Source organism: Taudactylus pleione, unplaced genomic scaffold, assembly GCF_031769625.1.
Source record: "Taudactylus pleione unplaced genomic scaffold, aTauple2 ptg000019l, whole genome shotgun sequence".
Classification (NCBI taxonomy): Eukaryota; Metazoa; Chordata; class Amphibia; order Anura; family Myobatrachidae; genus Taudactylus; species Taudactylus pleione.
Window position 1 is genome coordinate 23068566 of NW_028284421.1, and position 17180 is coordinate 23085745.

General features: G+C 42.9%; 2 protein-coding genes across 2 annotated transcripts in view; one reads left to right on the top strand and one right to left on the bottom strand.

Annotated features, from left to right (window-relative positions):
• Positions 1-1955, top strand: part of LOC148540421 (synaptotagmin-4-like) — a 38579-nt gene extending 36624 nt beyond the window's left edge. The window contains exon 5 of the mRNA XM_088446117.1: positions 754-1955. Coding sequence (XP_088302243.1) covers positions 754-903 — 150 coding nt within the window. The 3' untranslated portion in view covers positions 904-1955. The remainder of the gene's footprint in view (positions 1-753) is intronic.
• Positions 1956-9958: 8003 nt separating this feature from the next.
• Positions 9959-17180, bottom strand: part of LOC148540422 (uncharacterized) — an 80634-nt gene continuing 73412 nt past the window's right edge. The window contains exons 27-28 of the mRNA XM_088443729.1: positions 13972-14032; positions 9959-12628 (exon numbers count right to left, since the gene is read on the bottom strand). Of these exons, the coding sequence (XP_088299855.1) occupies positions 12198-12628; positions 13972-14032 (492 nt within the window). The 3' untranslated portion in view covers positions 9959-12197. The remainder of the gene's footprint in view (positions 12629-13971; positions 14033-17180) is intronic.

The following is a 17180-nucleotide window of genomic DNA, read 5'->3' on the forward strand; positions in this document are numbered from 1 at the left end:
GGCATTGTGGTGATGACATTATGATTGTGAACATTTGAATGTCGACATGGTGACTGCATCCTGCCAGTCATTTATGTAGCCTGTGTAAAACTGACTGGTGTCATATACAAGTCATATGTGCTTGAGTAAGTATGGGTATACACAGTAGTATCAGCAGGGATTCCTCAGTACTTTGTGTTGTTTTTTATTATAATGTGATATGTAGTATCACATATATGGAGCGATATAGTACAGAGCATGCCAGCAGGTAGAAGGCATCGCTGTGCAGTATGAATGTTACTGTAGTGCTTCCCGCTGTATAGTAGTTTTCCAGCATATAACAGAACCATCTCCTAGGTACTCATTTTCCTTCCCACAACAATTTTTTTTTTTAAATGTAATTATGTCTAGTAACGTGCCCATTATCCCTTCCTAGATATATTTCATTGTACTGTTACATTTTTCTCACAGCCCCAGCAAAGACTCAGGAGGGGAAGCGTGAGCTGGAGGATAACTCAACCTATAGAGCTCCGTAAAAATGGCTGCAATTAGCATCCCCCGGGGCTCCAGTTAAATGGAGAGGAAAATATTTTCCTGTCTCCACATTTTAGGTCTGCAGTTATATATTTATTCTGGTTACACTGATGATAAATGTTGGAACTTGAAGATGCATAATCTGCCATTTTCAGGTTATAGCTGCTTAACCAATTGATTTATAGGATTTTACAAATGACTTAAAATATAATAACTTGTCATTATTTGCTTCTTCCTCAGGGTCGGATTTACAACCGTGCTCGTATTCTAGGACGCGTGCTAATTGGGTCTGTAACATCGGAAACTGGGAAATCTCACTGGCAGGAGATGTGTAGGAAAGCACCCGTGGAGTGTTCCTGCTGGCATGTTCTTCAGTCAGATGTCTTCTAGAGGATTTTCTGCACCCGATACTATGTAGATTAACGAAGACTTCTAAAATTAAGAGAACTGACAGAGATGAACCTGAAGTGCAGTGTTGTATAATCAGGAATTGTTACTGGATCTAGTCACGCTGTGGAAACTGGATCGCTTTGATTACACGCTACACGTTCTCACTTCTATAAAAAAGAATTTGAAATGAATTATTTCATAAGATTGGAAAAACACAGTACCAATATTTTGCTAGTAACATGTTTTGGCATCCAGAGGTCCTGTACATCGATGCTTAGAGAAATGTATACAAATTCCGATATACTACATACCTTATATCTAATGCACATAGGGCCTGAGACGCACGCTAATGTGATCGCAGCTGTGATTTTGTACACATTGCAGCTGCGAAAATATTCTAATGGTTGCAAAGCTTACCCCAGCATAAGGATGCCCACTGTTACCCTCTCATATGTGTACGACATCGCTTACCTGCGTAAATATTGGTAACATCGATGCACATCGAGCGGTCATCGTGCCCTCGCGGCAGGTCTGACATGCTGCAGCCTTGGAAGATCACCTGTCACGCAGAGCTGCGTATTCAATCACAGTGTCTAATTTATGCTTGCCCATGTAACAGTGTTCAAACGGACAGACACGCCTGCGTTTTATAGACCACCCCCAAATGCTCACAGCCTGTCACTCACTCTGCGATGGATTCCTCTGTGTGTCCGTAGTCGCAATGCAATCGCTGCACACACGCAGTGCAGCTTATATGCATGCATGATGGCAAATGATCGCTCGATCTGCGTGCGTAATTGCCTTTGCGTCCAGCTCTGAATCAGGCCCATAGTGCACTTGTATACATATTCCTTGTATACATTTAAATTTGTAATGACAATTTGTAGAGAGATACAAAACAAAATCCATATGGAATGCAGCGTGTTCCTCTGTGTAAGATGTACATGTATATAAAATAATATTATACATAAAAAGAAGAAACAATTGATGCTGCCATGCTTATCTGCCTCGCTGACTTTCCACGTACTGTAAATAAATTGCCTTGCTTTTAATGCTTCCTTCCCTTGCACCTGTCATACAATCTGTGTACATGGTGACTATGCTATTTGTGTGCTCATGTACAGTACAAGTCAGTCTCCAAGTTTCGGCTGTAGCACAAATTGTGTGTATGTTAGAGGCTGTATGTGAATGCAGACTGCAGTATTTTAGGAAATTGAGCCTCACATTCAATAACAATACATTGATAGGAAAACACAAGCAGAGATCATTGTCATATGTCCCTGTTACTGTTCTCTGATTGGGGCATATTCATATGGTCATACAATGTAAGTCAGTATCTGGCAGGGCAACAGCTGGCAGAATCTTACCTGCGCAGATACCAGCTCTTGCTCCTCCCTGTCAGTAATGGGCTAGGAATATGGTGTTTCACTATGATGCTACAGCCAAGTGCCACAGGGCTGGGGGGCAGCGTGGACACCAAGGATTGTCGCACCCACTCTGCATATCATTTGTTTAAACTCCTAATTAAGGCAGTGGTTATTTAATGTCATTTGCACCAAGCCCCTTACTGAAGTAAGCTTTAAAGCATACATATGAAAAATAATAATTTGAATGTAATACACCAAAGAGAGTGTCACTCAATATGTATACTATCTACATATCAGGAATCAGGCCCTACGTATCTGTGAGTAAAACGGGTGAGGGAAATGGGTGAAGTGGTATAAAAAAATGCAATAATGGGAGTATGGGTCACACAGAAAGTACATATAAATATTAGGTATAATATTGAAGAGGGGAAGGCTGCTACTATCATGTAACTTATTTCTAATTAGGTCCTTCACAAAGGTAAGAGGGTATGTTAAGGGGTAAGCAATATACATGAGGTGCAACCCCCATATTGAGAAGTAAAATGGACAACTTTGAAAGGAACCATCAGGCATTTAAGGGATGGGATTATGCTGATGTAGCACTATGTTTTGACAGAAATGTGTGTCCATATGTATATTATTCAGATTTTCATTGACCATTATTTAGTTAAACTTGTCTCTAACTTGGCCACATGACCTCGTAGTCAAAATGATTTGGAGGCAAGATGGCAGGAGGACTGGGGATGAGCGCGGTCTAAAAAATAGTAAAGCTGCCTTAGGGGTGTACCAGTCACAGTACACTTGTTTTCTAAATGACAATTGGGCAAAGCCACCAGGCATATTAGATGGTCCCCATATCGGAGCAACCACTCATGCAGTGAGGTTAAACCTTGCAACCACCACAGGGGTTCTGTACCATGAAGTCAGCACCATATAGGCATTTTCAAAATACGCTATTTTCCTTAACATTGTTACAATATTATATAGAAGAAATAGAGGACAACAATCTGTACAATGCATAATACAGACATAGATGTGTCCTCAATATTAATATAATAAATACTGTGCAAACCAAAACAATAGCCAAAACTGATGTCCTGATGGCAATGTAGCAGTGCAAAGAGGTTCATATGTCAAATTATTTTTTTCAGATGTATTTCTAGGGAATGACCTGATTTTAAAAATCTCCAAGCATATCAATCTGTTTGTTAAGGGAAATCAATTAAAATCTGCCGATACTGTAAGTTTTCATTCGCATCAACCTATACAAGGCAATCTTAGGCTTGATAGAGAATGTCTCAAATACACTTCCCAGATGGGGGACAGAGGTTCCACCAATATTTCATCAATATAAAATATTGGGAGTGCACATAGTGTAAATATTTTATTATAACAATAAAAAGACAGTATTTTTCCTTACGTTAAAGATATAAAACAATTGCTTATCTGGAGTACAAGATGTATAGTCTTTAGGTGACAAGTATCCAAAAGGATCCAGGAGGTAGTGGAACAGGTAAAATGTCCCAGGATGACCCAATGTACTGTATTTCCTCCTCAGACTTCCTCAGGGGGTGACAATATTAGTACACACCCAAATAACCTCAGCAGCATTACACAGTGAGAGAAGTGGCTGCTGATCCTTCCTGCACATTGCTTCTTAAGGTGCCTAGTACACACTGGAAGATATTTTGCACAATTTGGCTGATTCCGACACATCTGAATGACAAATCGTGCAAATCGTGTAGTGTCCGCGAACGATCCCAATGCGCGGTCCTGCGGGTTGTTTGTCATATCCTCAGATCTTACCTACAAGCAGTAAGATCTGGCAATCTCATTAACGCGTGGCGAAAAATGGGCGTGGCCACTGAAAAATGGGGCATGTCAACATGACACACACACACCTTTCTTGGCACTGGGAACATTTCTTTCCATTTGCACCTTAATGCAGTGCCCCTTATACAGTCCCTCCCTGTGCCCCTAGTAGGGGTCCTCCTTATGCAGGCCCCCAGTAGTGCCGATTATACTGTACCCCCAGTAGTGGTCCCCCTTATGCAGCCCCCGATTAGTTCCCCTTATACAGACCCCCAGTAGTGGTCCCCCATATGCAGTGCCCCTTACACAGTGCCCCCTGTAGTGGTCCCCCTTATGCAGCCCCCTATTAGTTCCCCTTATACAGTGGCCCCAGTAGTGATCCCCCATATACAGTGCCCTAAGTAGTTGTCCCCCTTATGCAGTGCCCCCTGTAGTGGTTCTCCCTTTTCAGTGCCCCCTGTAGTTGTCCCCCCTGTGCAGTGCCCCCAGTAGTGAGCCCTTTAAATAGTGCCCCCAGTAGAAGTCCCTCCTATACAGTGCCCTTTATGTAGTTCCCCCAGTAGGAGTCCCCCACAATGCAGTGCCCCCAGTAGTATCCCCCCCAGTGGTAGTCCCCAGTAGTGGCCCCCACGATGCAGTGCCCACAGTAGTCCCAGTAGTGGTCCCCCATGATGCAGTGCCCACAGTAATATCCCCCCCAGTAGTGGTCCCCCCCTGAAGCAGTGCCCCCAGTAGTATCCTCCCCAGAAGCAGTGCCCACAGTAGTATCCCCCCCTCCGTAGTAGCCCCCCCCGAAGTGGTGCCCCCAGTAGTATCCCCTCCAGTAGTGGTCCCCCCCCGAAGCAGTGCCCACAGTAGTATCCCCCCCCAGTAGTAGTCACAGTAGTGGTCCCCCCCCCTAAGCAATGCCCCCAGTAGTAGTCCCCAGTAGTGGTCTCCCCCCCACCTTAAGCAGTGCCCCCAGTAGTATCCCCCCCAGTAGTGCCCCCAGTCGTAGCTCCCTCCTTTGTAATAGAGCGCGCCCCCCCCGAAATACACACTGCAATGAAACAAAAGAAAAATACTTACCTGTATCCACACTCCTGCTCCCGTGCCGTCCGCACGTCCATCCTCCCGGGCCGGGCCGCTCTGCATTATGAGAGAGACGTCATGACGTCTCTCCCATTACCCACTGCAGGAGCCGGACAGAAGCCCGGCTCTTGCAGTGGGTGCGCAGCAGTCAATGAGAGTCTAGCTGACTATCATTGGCTGCTGATTCACACACACATCGCTGCCGCTTAGCGGTGATGTGTGTGCAGCAGCAGCAGCCAATGAGAGTCTGTCTGACTCTCATTGGTTGCTGATTAACACACACATCACCGCCAGTGCTGGCGGCATTGTGTGTGTTATGCACAGCCTGAGCCCGCCTGCCACCCTCCTCCTGGCACTATTGGGCAAGCGCTCAGGGGGAGGAAAGGAGCTCAGCTGTGCAGCACAGGACCGGCGCTGAAAGCCTAGCGCCGGTCCTGTGTAAATGTGTAGCGCTGACCGCACTGACTGCGGTCGGCGCTACACTGGCGCCCCCCGCGCCTCCAGTCCCACGGCGCCCAGGGCACGTGGCCCGCTCGCCCTGCCCTAGTTACGCCACTGCTTACATGTCATCCTTAGGTTTACTTATATGGTGGTAGACAGGGTAGTGCTTCTGTTTGCAAAGCTGTCGAGAGTCAGGCTGGACCCGGGCAATGGCAAGGGGCATGGCCTAATGTAAGTAACTGTGGCCACACCTCCTTACAAAAAAAAAGAAATAAACCCAGTATCTGCAATATCGCATGCTCTACAGGGGGGCGTTGTTGTTCCCCTCAGCCAGGGGCAGGTCCAGGGGAGGCACCATCAGTAAGATCGCTCTCCCCCCTTCTAATAGGTGCAGACAGAGGAGAATCAGGATGAGTAGGAGGGAAAGCGGTAGACCCAGGCCCGCCAGCAAGACCAGGCTTGGGTAAACAGCACTCACCTCCCCCTCTCCCCTCCTCAGCGTCCCTGTCTGTTTTTTACATATTTTATGACTGGCAGTCACAGAACTGGTTTTGCAAATCTCGCAGACCATAAACAATTTGATTTGTTGCTGGACCACCAACCACTGGCACCCCTGCAAGTGCCCTGCGGCACCCTATGGTGCCGTGGAACCCAGTTTGGAAGCCACTGGTCTAGATGACACTTGGCTGCAATCTAACAAAGAGTAATTGTAGTCCCCACCAATTATAAGTCAGCCAGTTTGCACCCTCCAAAGTAAAGATAAAAAAATTAGAATATAGGCTCTGGATCACATAGAACTCGATATTGAAATGGTTGGCTACAGTTAGTTTGCTCAATCCAATGGCACAACTATTAAAGCAAAGACATTACATAGCTCGCAACACTGCCATGAGCATGATCATAATTATTTCTAAAGCCTAAAGTCTAATTTTAACCCTAGTATTAGGAAGGGAGGCAGGAAGAATAAAAGGGCAACAACAAAAACTAAACTTAGTTAATAAAATGAAATACATAAATGTGGTCATGATTACTCTCAATGATATGAGCACTTTTGAAGTCCCGTAAGGGAACAAAGGGTTAGTGGATCCTGAATCTAACAGGCTGGAACTCTGTCACATAGAGGAATGTTGATATACAGACAGACCAGGGACCCAGCAATAAGATCAAGTATGGTCTATAACCAGTGTAGCTGCTGTTCCTTCAGAAACGAATGGTTGAGGATCTCTCTCATGTCTTATTGTTATCTTATATAGGGAAGGTACATCAAAACAGACTGCAATGAGTGAAACAAGCTACATGACTTAGGTCAATCATAAATCTTAGGAAATACATACTTCATAATGATATTTCATATGCCCATGTGTGTACTGTACATTCATATTATGTACAATGGAATTTTTATTACAACTCTTGATGTTATCAGAGATTTATACCAGTTATAAAATTCACTATTAATACAACCTCAAACCCAGTAATACAAACTCCACATACTGGCATACCTCTTTCCATGAGATCACAAGGAGAGGGGGTTGTTGGGTTTTTTTTAAGTGGAAAACAGTGATATTGAAAAAGTCATGAAAATGTCTTGGGAGTCAGTGTGCAAATCAGGTTCAGTCCATTTTCAAACATTTCCCCATGTGTCAGAATTATGCAAAGAGTTTGTGAGTGTTATATGACAGTTTCTAGTTTTATTTTTATCATATTAAATTCCATTTAATAAAGTTTTGTCTTCGTGCTCTTTAAGAATGTATGTGTCAGATAATGTTGGCTTTATTTCTATAAACAATACACAAATAAATGTTGTGGATTATTTGGTTTACAATATATATGACTCATGTAGGCTGTGGTTGTATTTTGGGATAAGACAAGAAGTAACTGAAGACTTCCTCATAGTAAACTTTGGTACTAAATTTTAGGGTTGGCAGATCTATTTAATAGTGAGCATGACATATTTTTGGGCTGAGGATTTTAATCCTTGTTAGACAGTCCAGGTAATGTTGTTTTGATCAAGAATGGGCATCTTAGCTAATAGCAGAGCAGCAGAATGTATGGCTGAACAGGAGCCCTGCTCACTTCAATTTACAAGTTACAATTATCGGAGCTGGATTGTTAAGCAACCTTCTTCCAGTTTGTGCGCATACAGTATGTCTCCCTTTTTCCTTTCTTCTTATTGCAGCACACATTTTTGTATTTTCAGCACACCATTAATCATACTTGCCTACTTTTGAAAAAGCTTTCCAGGGAGATTGTGAAAGCAGCACCTATGAGCGAGCAGTAAAGTGGGCGTGTGCTGCTACATCTGAGAGGCGTGTCATAAACCTGACTTACTGTACATTCAAATGTAAATGAGCCCCAAAGCAGTTATTAAGATCTGTTTGTTGATGAAAACACACTGATACTTTTCAGAAAATGCATGTAGCCTTAGGGATCTCTGGACCGAATCCAATTCAATGCGAAGTTGAATAGCTGCGGGAGGGAGCTTTAGGGTGTTTAGGCGCCATAACTGGCATTCTCTGACTAAAGTGCCGGATCCGCGGCTGTTAGTGCCGTGCTAAGCCGGCAAACAGCTGCGCATCTGGCACTTTTGTTGGATTTCTCCTCGCATCCCCAGTGCAGTATTGAATAACTGCGTGAGCTCCCTCCCGCGGCTATTCAGCTTTGCATTGAATTCGGCCCATTGTGCCTTATAACCAATGCAGGGAAATTATACTAATGATCCCATTGGAGTGTATATGTCTCTATTGTTTTATATGTATAACAGCTTCACAATGGGGGTAAGGTGCAATCGGGGAGATTGCTAGACTCTTCAGGGAGTCAGGGAGATTGCTACCATTTCAGGGAGTCTCCCTGGCAATCAGGGAGAGTTGGCAAGTATGCTGTTAATAAATGTGGGTGTCATAGGCTTGCTCTTTATTTCTTTAATAAATATTTATTTTATTTTGTGTTTTATTGTAGCTTGTATTTCTGGAGGGGACTAGTCAGTAGAATACTTGGTTGTATATGAATAGGTATTAGTATCAGAAGTAGCAGGAAAAGGCAGGTTATTTTAGAATTTTATATGGTAGTGGTAAAATGTATTCTTGAGTACTGTGTGTATTTCTGAAGGACCTTTCTTCAAAAAGATATGAAAAAGTTATCAATAACATAAAAACAATTCAGAAGGACTACAAAAATGATGCCTGGGCTGCATAACAAAACTCAGTAAAGACTCCCAGAGCTGAATATTTACAGGGATAGAGGTGATGAGAGGAACACTGAAATACTGTATATAAGCGATGTTAATAGAGCTCAGGAAATATATATTTTTAATAAATTGATTTCTATCACAAACAGAGAAGACTGAAATGCAACATATGGAAGAGCTAATATTTTTTTTATAGAATTTGTGATAGATCCATAGAATAGTCTCCAAGCATGGGACAAACGTACTATTGCGAAGACTTAAATCTTATTATTTTTTTTTTTAAATAAGGCCAGATTGCATAGACCTGTAGGTACTTTTCTGTTGTCAAATTATATGTTGGTGGTAGGGTATAATACTGAAAAGATAATCTGAGCAAAAATAAATATAAAATGTCAAAGTTTGCAAGGATGTAGTTTCATGTTAGTCCAATTCGATCAAATAATTTTTAATTCACTCTGTTCAAGGCCTGCTATTACTTTTATTTATACATACAAACTTACGTCCTCCCACCCCTTTTTCTTATTCTGTTCTGTCTACCACTTCCTTTATTCCACTGTATACAAATCTCAATAAAACACTTGTTTAAATGTTTAAAAAAATCGATCAAATTGTTATTTAATTTATACAGAGCCAAAGTAGTCTCAATTGTTTTCCAATTGAGATGTAAAACCACAACAAACAAAACACCAAAATAAATAAAATATGAAAAGAACCTTAAATGCATGTAAACGATAAAATAAAATGTAAAATGTTGCGGAAATATTACTCTTCTATCCATTTTTGTGTATTTAAAGGTCAGTATTAAAAGTTTAACATTTTATTATATTTTTGAATGAACAAAAAAATCAACACAAAAAAGTAGATAAGCAAAATCATAAATATATTTCAACACATAATATATGAAAATAGATATTCTGCTTACAAACAATATACCCCCCAAAAAAAATCCACACGTGATTTTGTGCTGCAGTGTGACCTTGAGTTTAGCTAATCAAAATAAAATTCCACTCCAAAAACGAACATCATAAACAGCATAGAAATGATAGGACACTTAATCCCATTGTAATGCCCTCTGAACAGGTAAGTGAGCGGCTTTAGTTATTATTAGGGATGTGCAGGCTCGGCGAGTAGAACCGAGCCTGCACATCCCTAGTTATTATCTACTAACTACAATGTCAGAACCATTGTAACTATCAGATTACCACACCCTATGAAAATTACCCTGTGTGAAATTAGTAAAATAATTATACAAAAAGGTAAAAAATGTACAATACACAAACACTGTATATGTAAAAGAGTACACATCAAAGGGGGTTCCACCTTTAGGTAACTAAGTTATTTGTTTGTGCATATCCTCTTTCTTGCCTTGTATGTACCTATGCAATCAGAATTGTGTATTTTCATGGCCCTATACGTGACAATATTGAAAAGAACAGGTAGACATCAGGAAAAAAAGTTATGTGTCTATTAGGAGTATCAGGAGGTCATGCACAACATACTGTAGAATATTAAAGGCATCTGAAGGTGGGAAACCCTTTAATATTCGAATTCATACGGTTTAATTAATATATATTGTTTAATTAGATACCCTACAGCAATGTTTCCCAAACATTTTCTTTTGAAATAACCCCTTACATCTGATTACCCACTAATATGTGTACCCCCCAAATAACTTGTTGTGCATGGTATCTATTTCTAGAACTAGTCTAGTGTTTGGTACTTTCTTGGGACTTTGTCTATCATGTACACTTCTCATCAGAATGACAGAGATGTAAGTATCTGGATTGATTGCCTCAGAGGTGATACATAGACTCCCTGACACTCTGCTTAGAGAGATGTGTTTCTAATAAGAGAGTGAGTAGGACGCCCAAGACCTCAGTGTGACAAGTGCCAGGCCAGCCCTCTAGCAAAGCAAAAGTGACAAAATGTGTAATAGTACATGACTCAGCACACTATAAGTAACACAGTTAAACTCTGCCATGGTATTGTATATTCCACCCTACCACTCCGCTGACTAATTGTGATGGGTCTGCGTAGCCACTGACACAGAGTGATTGACAGGAAGTACCGTTTGGGGGTGGTGACGGGGGGAGCTGGTTGGCGAAATGCAGACGTGCCAATGAGTTTGAACGCCGTTGCAGGGGCATGCATAAATTATCCACTGCAATGCCATACGAGGTGAGCTCTCACTGCGTTAGCAATTTTTGAGTAAGGTCAGAGCTTGTGCAAGTGTGCGTGAGGCTGCGATGGTACTTGATGTTACTGATGGTTTCGCAGTCTTGCTAAAGATTACTATACTATTGTAGTGAGACTGCGTGCAGAATCGCTATTGCAATTGCAGTTGCTATCCGTAATGAATCAGGCCCTAACTGCGATATTCACCCATATACTGTATTCATCTAAGCGACTTCACGTCCCCTATCTGTCCACTTATTCAAATAGCCATAATCAGTATTATCGCAGACTCGTACCAACCGTATTTGCACAACTTTGCAAGTCTGACTACTAGCCCCGACATGAGCCCACTAAACTTAGACTACTTGCGAATGGCCTGTTACCACCCATTCTGACATAAGTAGAATTGCGACTGAGATGTGTATGGCTCTGAATCACCTGTAGATGTCTGCAATCGACTACGTAGCATGTATAGTGCTAAAGGTCGCAAGATCTAGCCACACAGCAGACTTGTGTGCAACTATGCATCAGCCCCTATGTGTGCACGGCAATACTGGTGTCTATAGGTCTCTTCAGGATTCGGTCACCAGGGTGCATTTGATTGTCTTGTAAATTAAATAAAAACAGCATTCTGAAGTTGTTAGAAGCTCCCACTATTTCTTGTCAATTCTCCGAAAACAGTTTCAAAGGATTGCAGAATTATTATTTAGTATTGGGCTATCTAACATAAGGGTTCTGCACATACAGTATCAGATACTGTATATCTGCAGTGGTCCCTCTAATGCCATCTTCTGACTTTGTTAGCCACAGTTTGCCTATGACAAAGCTCCGGTGAAAAGGAACATATCAGCTGTAGGGTTCGTCACAGGTTAAACCTCTGCGATGAAAAACTTCACTGGGGTGGAAAGCACTTTGCTGGGAAAAATGACAGCTATGCAGTGCAAAGCTATCCGTTATTTATTTGGTAAAAAGACTGATAAATAATAAATATGCTCCTTAATGGTGCATTCCTGTCACAGGAGATAGCTTCAGCTATAAAAGTACTGCATGCTGACATCCTGGTTCTTACAGCTTCTATAATGCAGCATTCACAGGTGACCGTGACACCATCCTTAAGGGTGACAAAGTATTCACTGAAACCAGTATTGTATACAGGGCTCACCATGTCATCAATAAGGCATTTAGGAATTATAGTTGTCATTTCATTGGGTTGTGTTATGTTAGCTCTCTCCAAATTCATTCAGTTATTTTGTGTTGCGAGGCAGGTAGGGCCGGGGGGAGAGGAGAGCTGTAGATCTGGGAGTAAGGGGACCACGTGTATCGCCTGATCCCTCAATTTCACCATGACTCCTGGGACTCAATGAACCCTCTGTGGAATTCCTCCAGCTCTTACCCATTGTCCTAGGTATGTTGAGCCTCAGTGGAGATGCAGTAGGTGTACTGTTTGTGTTTATGGGGGTCGATGATCTGGAGTCTGTCCATGATCCTTCTGGAGTTTGGGTTCCAGTCACTGGTGTTAATGATCCTTGGCTGCCTGATCCAGACTCATTACTTTGAGGTGAGTTTCTGTGGTCTCCAGATAAACGGGGCACAATGGGGTCTGTTGGTTCTTTCTCAAGACCAGGCTGGGATATGCTTCTTATCTGCTGTACCTGCTTCTGGAAACGCAGCTTAGCTGCAGATGGGAAAGGCAAACACAATACTTGTGTGAGGAATATATGTAAAATGGGACTAGTGAAAGTAATTATGAACAATACAAACTCTGTCATTCTATGGCAAATGCCAGAAAAAATTGTGAATCACAGACATTCCATACAGAACATGCAAGAGGACAACTCAATGACAAGTGTTAACTAGGTCAACTAAAAATTATTTATTTATATTATCAACACTACATTTTCCAGGAGCACATTGTCCTAGAGAAGAAAATGCTTCCATAGATGATCAAGTATAACATTTAATAATAGGAAAACTATCACTCACATACAGACTACAAATTAGTATCACATATGAACATTAATGGTTGCTGTAATCCACATCTGTAACATAACCAACATGGATAATATGGGACTTATTCTGCGGTGCTGATAATCTGTATACCACCCACAGTCATAAGTCTAATGTGATTATCTGCCATCACTAGTATCGTCAACAGATGTAGATAAACGTGTCCTATGTATAAATCTGCTAGTGAACATATCACTGTGTGAGAATAATATTGGGAATGGGTATAAAGTCCCGGCGGTTCATATCCCGACGCCGGCAGCCCGAAGGGCGAAGATCCTGACAGGGCAGGTAAGTACCCTATCCCTACCCCTCTCCCCCCCTAACCCTGACCCTCTCTTAGTGGTGCCTAACCCTAACCTCCCCTCCTAGTGCCCAACTCTAACCTCCCACCAGGGGGTGCCTAACCCTAACTCTCCCCTCTAGGGGTGCTTAACCCAAACCTCCCCCCATCGCTAACGCCACTACGCTTCCTATACCTACCCCCCGCGCGTGCGGTTAACGCTATGGGTTCCCCGCATTTACCTAGTTCTTGCTGGCGTCCTTTGCTGTTCCGACGTCGGGATTAAGATAGGCGTCGGTATTTCGACGCCTATCTTAAATTCCTTGTCGGGATTCGGGTGTCGGTATTGAGACCGGCTGCCGCAATAACTACATTCTAATATTGCTAGCAGGTGGTTGTACTAAATTATATTAGGAAGGCATGGGAATCAATAACTATCTACACACCATATAACACAACTCCCAACATTCACAACTGCAATATGGTGATATGCTAATGGCGTACCATAGATATGTATAGCCACACCGCCTACAGAAGCCATGCCCCCCAGCACCAGGGCCCACCCGAAGTCTCTGCGGCTCTGTACTAGGCTAGGCCCCAGATTTGTACACACCATTTTGTGTTGCCACACGACAATCAATGTTGCCATGCCAAACCAAAATCTGTCAGCGACATTCTGCTAGACCACAACAAAGCCTGGATTCTATCAAACGCTTTCTGCTTGTACCAACCTTTCATAAGAGATTCATTTTTTTCCCGTAACATTTTGATTTCAGAAGCCATTGTGGATATCTAAATAAAACAAAAAAAGAGAAATTATTTGGTTGTTTAATCAGGCACATTTTGAGAATTACAATTAAACCTCCATTGTTATTTACAGAGCAATGCTTTGGGGATATGAACAGATTTTTAATTAGAACCTGTCACTTTTTGTTTTTACATGATGCCTAGTGTAGTTTTTGGTACACCGTCTGCGCAGGAGTGCTTATTATGAGGCAGGCATGTTCTCTGGGAGTATGGGCCTGATTCAGAGCCGCTCGTAAGCGGCCGCTTGTTCGCTCTGAGCGATGTTCGCACATCTGCGCATGCGTATGGGTTGTAATGCGCATGCGCCAACCAGTCAGTGCGGTCGGAAATCGTGTGCTCGCAATATAGCGAGTGCCTGCTAATTTGAGTGACAGAATGTACCGTTTGTGGGTGGTAACAGGGGAAGGTGCTTGAAAACGGGGAGTGGAGATCCGAATGAGGCGTGCCCAACGGTCAAAACAGGCGTTTTAAGGGTGTGCATAATTAACAAAGCAGTGTCATCGACCACGTCACTTGGTTGTCTTTTAGCTTGAACTGCTCGCATGATTGCGGTAGGAAAATGCTACCACAAGAATAGCGAGCAGTTCATACGCCTTTCGATGTACTCAATTAATCAAATAAATAGCGGAGATGACGTATGATGCGAACGGCCAAGGGGCGTCTTTACAAAATAGCGAGCGCATGTTTCGGACGCTCGCTCAGACATAGAGGCGTCAACAGACCGCAAAGAGCGAGCGCTCAATTTAAATAGCCGGCCCCTTTTTCTGAACGAGCAAGAGCAAATAGCGTCCGGCTCTGAATGAGGTCCTATGTACTAAAAAAAGAAAAATTCCAGCGCATGCGACAATTTAAAGAATTTTAGCTGAAAGAGGCTTTGATAAACAATCTTTTAACACAAAGATTTATACACAGAACAATGTAAATATACTGAGCATGAGCAAAAACAATACTTTTCAATTATGATCATTTAATCTAACCATACACCTATTGATATCAATTTCAAGTATGGAGTGATTGAAATAAGCAAACTTGGACACTCATATTACTTAAAGATCTCTTGGATTAAATTGTGTTGTTTTGACCTTTTATGTGTTCCACATGCAGTAAAAATTGTTTAATCTAATAGAATATGTTTGTAATATATATTTCTTGAGGGGCTGACGTAGAGTTAAATGTGCATACAGTATTGGTACTACGTATGCGTACTACAGTCTGTATGAAGATTTTGGTGTATATTACACCTATGCTTCTTTAAACTTGCAGAAGCGGAATCCAGGTGACAAGCATTGGCCTAGTACAGTAAGGCCATGTGGCCATGTAATTATGACTCACTTAGACCTGGATGAATGTGCAGATACACTTGTCAGGAGGCATATGTCTTGCAGGGTCTGGAAGGCGTGTGCAACAACATGCAATGATGAGGATATTGATCAGCAACACTAGATAGCCGCCTCTAGGTGATATGGTACTTATTCACTTTTTGTTTATTTACGTCCAGAACATCTAATTAAAAATGAATTTAGCTATTTTAGTGAAAAAATAATATGCCTAGCGGGTGTTTAGGACTGCCTTGCAGGCTAGCTGATTCATATAGCATTATCCCATCACATTGTCACCACACATTTTCCTGTAGCAATTGAACCCCATGTAGCACCCTCCCCAGTGTCCATATGTTACCCCCAGTATCAATAGGTCTCAAATGCAACAATTACTGCACCCCATGCCCCCCCAGTGTCCATATATCCTCACTGTAGAATTACATCCATCTGCTTGTGTCAATAAGTATCAATTGTAACATTACCCCCCCCACACCACCACCTCTGGTGTACCTGTGTCCCCATTGTTGCTTTACTCTCTACTCCCAGAGGCAATATATCCTACACTGGTATTATTCTCCCAACACCCCAGTAGCATTAGCTGTATTTTTCCATTTTGTAATCGGTGCATAAACTCCAAATTTCGGTTGAGCAGCAATTCTATAGTGCTAAATCGCCATGGGATGTTGGTGGTCAGAGACCGCTACATTACAGCTGGGGGCTGGAGGAGCATGAGGAAATCCCTTTTTAAACGCTGGAAAATGAAGGCATGGTTGCATGCAATGTGACAGTGTCAGTGACGAGTCAATTTGGCTGCAGATACAACCGTGCCGGGTAAGTGGTTACATCATTATTGTGGCTGCTCTATAATATGAAGTTGCAGTCTTCTAATCACATTACTTAATTGATATTTAATTTGGAAATAATGCTCCCATTTGCCTTTTAAAAGGAAAAAGCAACAGATGTTTGCATGTCATTAGTTTGTATGTCTTCCTTGTATTTGCATGGGTTTCATCTGGTTTCCAAACATAGGGCCTGATTCAGCACGGATCGCAATTGCAACCACGTACACAGATCGGCCGATTGTTGCGTACTGCGCATCGGTATGCTCTGCACTGCGTGTGCGCGGCAAACGCACTGCAATTACACACGCAGAAAGGAATCCATTACAGGGCGAGTGACAGGCCGTGAGCTTTTGCAGGTGGTGACGGGGGAGTGGTTGCAGAAACGCAGGCATGCCAGTCTGTTTGAACGCCATTGCATGGGTGTGCATAAATTAGCTATTGCGATTGCCTCAACAGCTTGAGTACTCACTGCTTGCAACGAGACTTGCAATTTCTGAGACAGGTCAGACAAGCTGTGATTGTGCGTGACAGGCTGATGTTCTCCGATGGTGCCGATGTATATGCAGGACTGGGTGCAGAGTGTGCGGGGGGCACACCCTGCACCCATAGCATACTTACCTCTCAGGAGTCCCACGTCAGAGCGGGGATCGGTGCTCTAAAAACGACTGGAAAATGGCCGCCGCCGCCATTTTCCCATCGTTTGCGAAGGCGCAGTTCAGGGAAAATGGCCGCGGCGGCATTTTCCCGGGGATCTGTGCATACTCTATAGACTCTGGGCACACTCTAGTGCCCAGAGTCTATAACTCCGGTGCTGGCCACGCACAGCTCAGTGCGCTGCTGGCCGCTGGACAGAGAGGAGGGGGCCCACGGGCCCCCTCCTCTCTCGAAACACCCCTGACTGCGAGGTAATACGGATGTGAGAAAGCTGTAGTGAGCGTCTATATGCTGGCATTAGCATATTTTTGCAGCTAC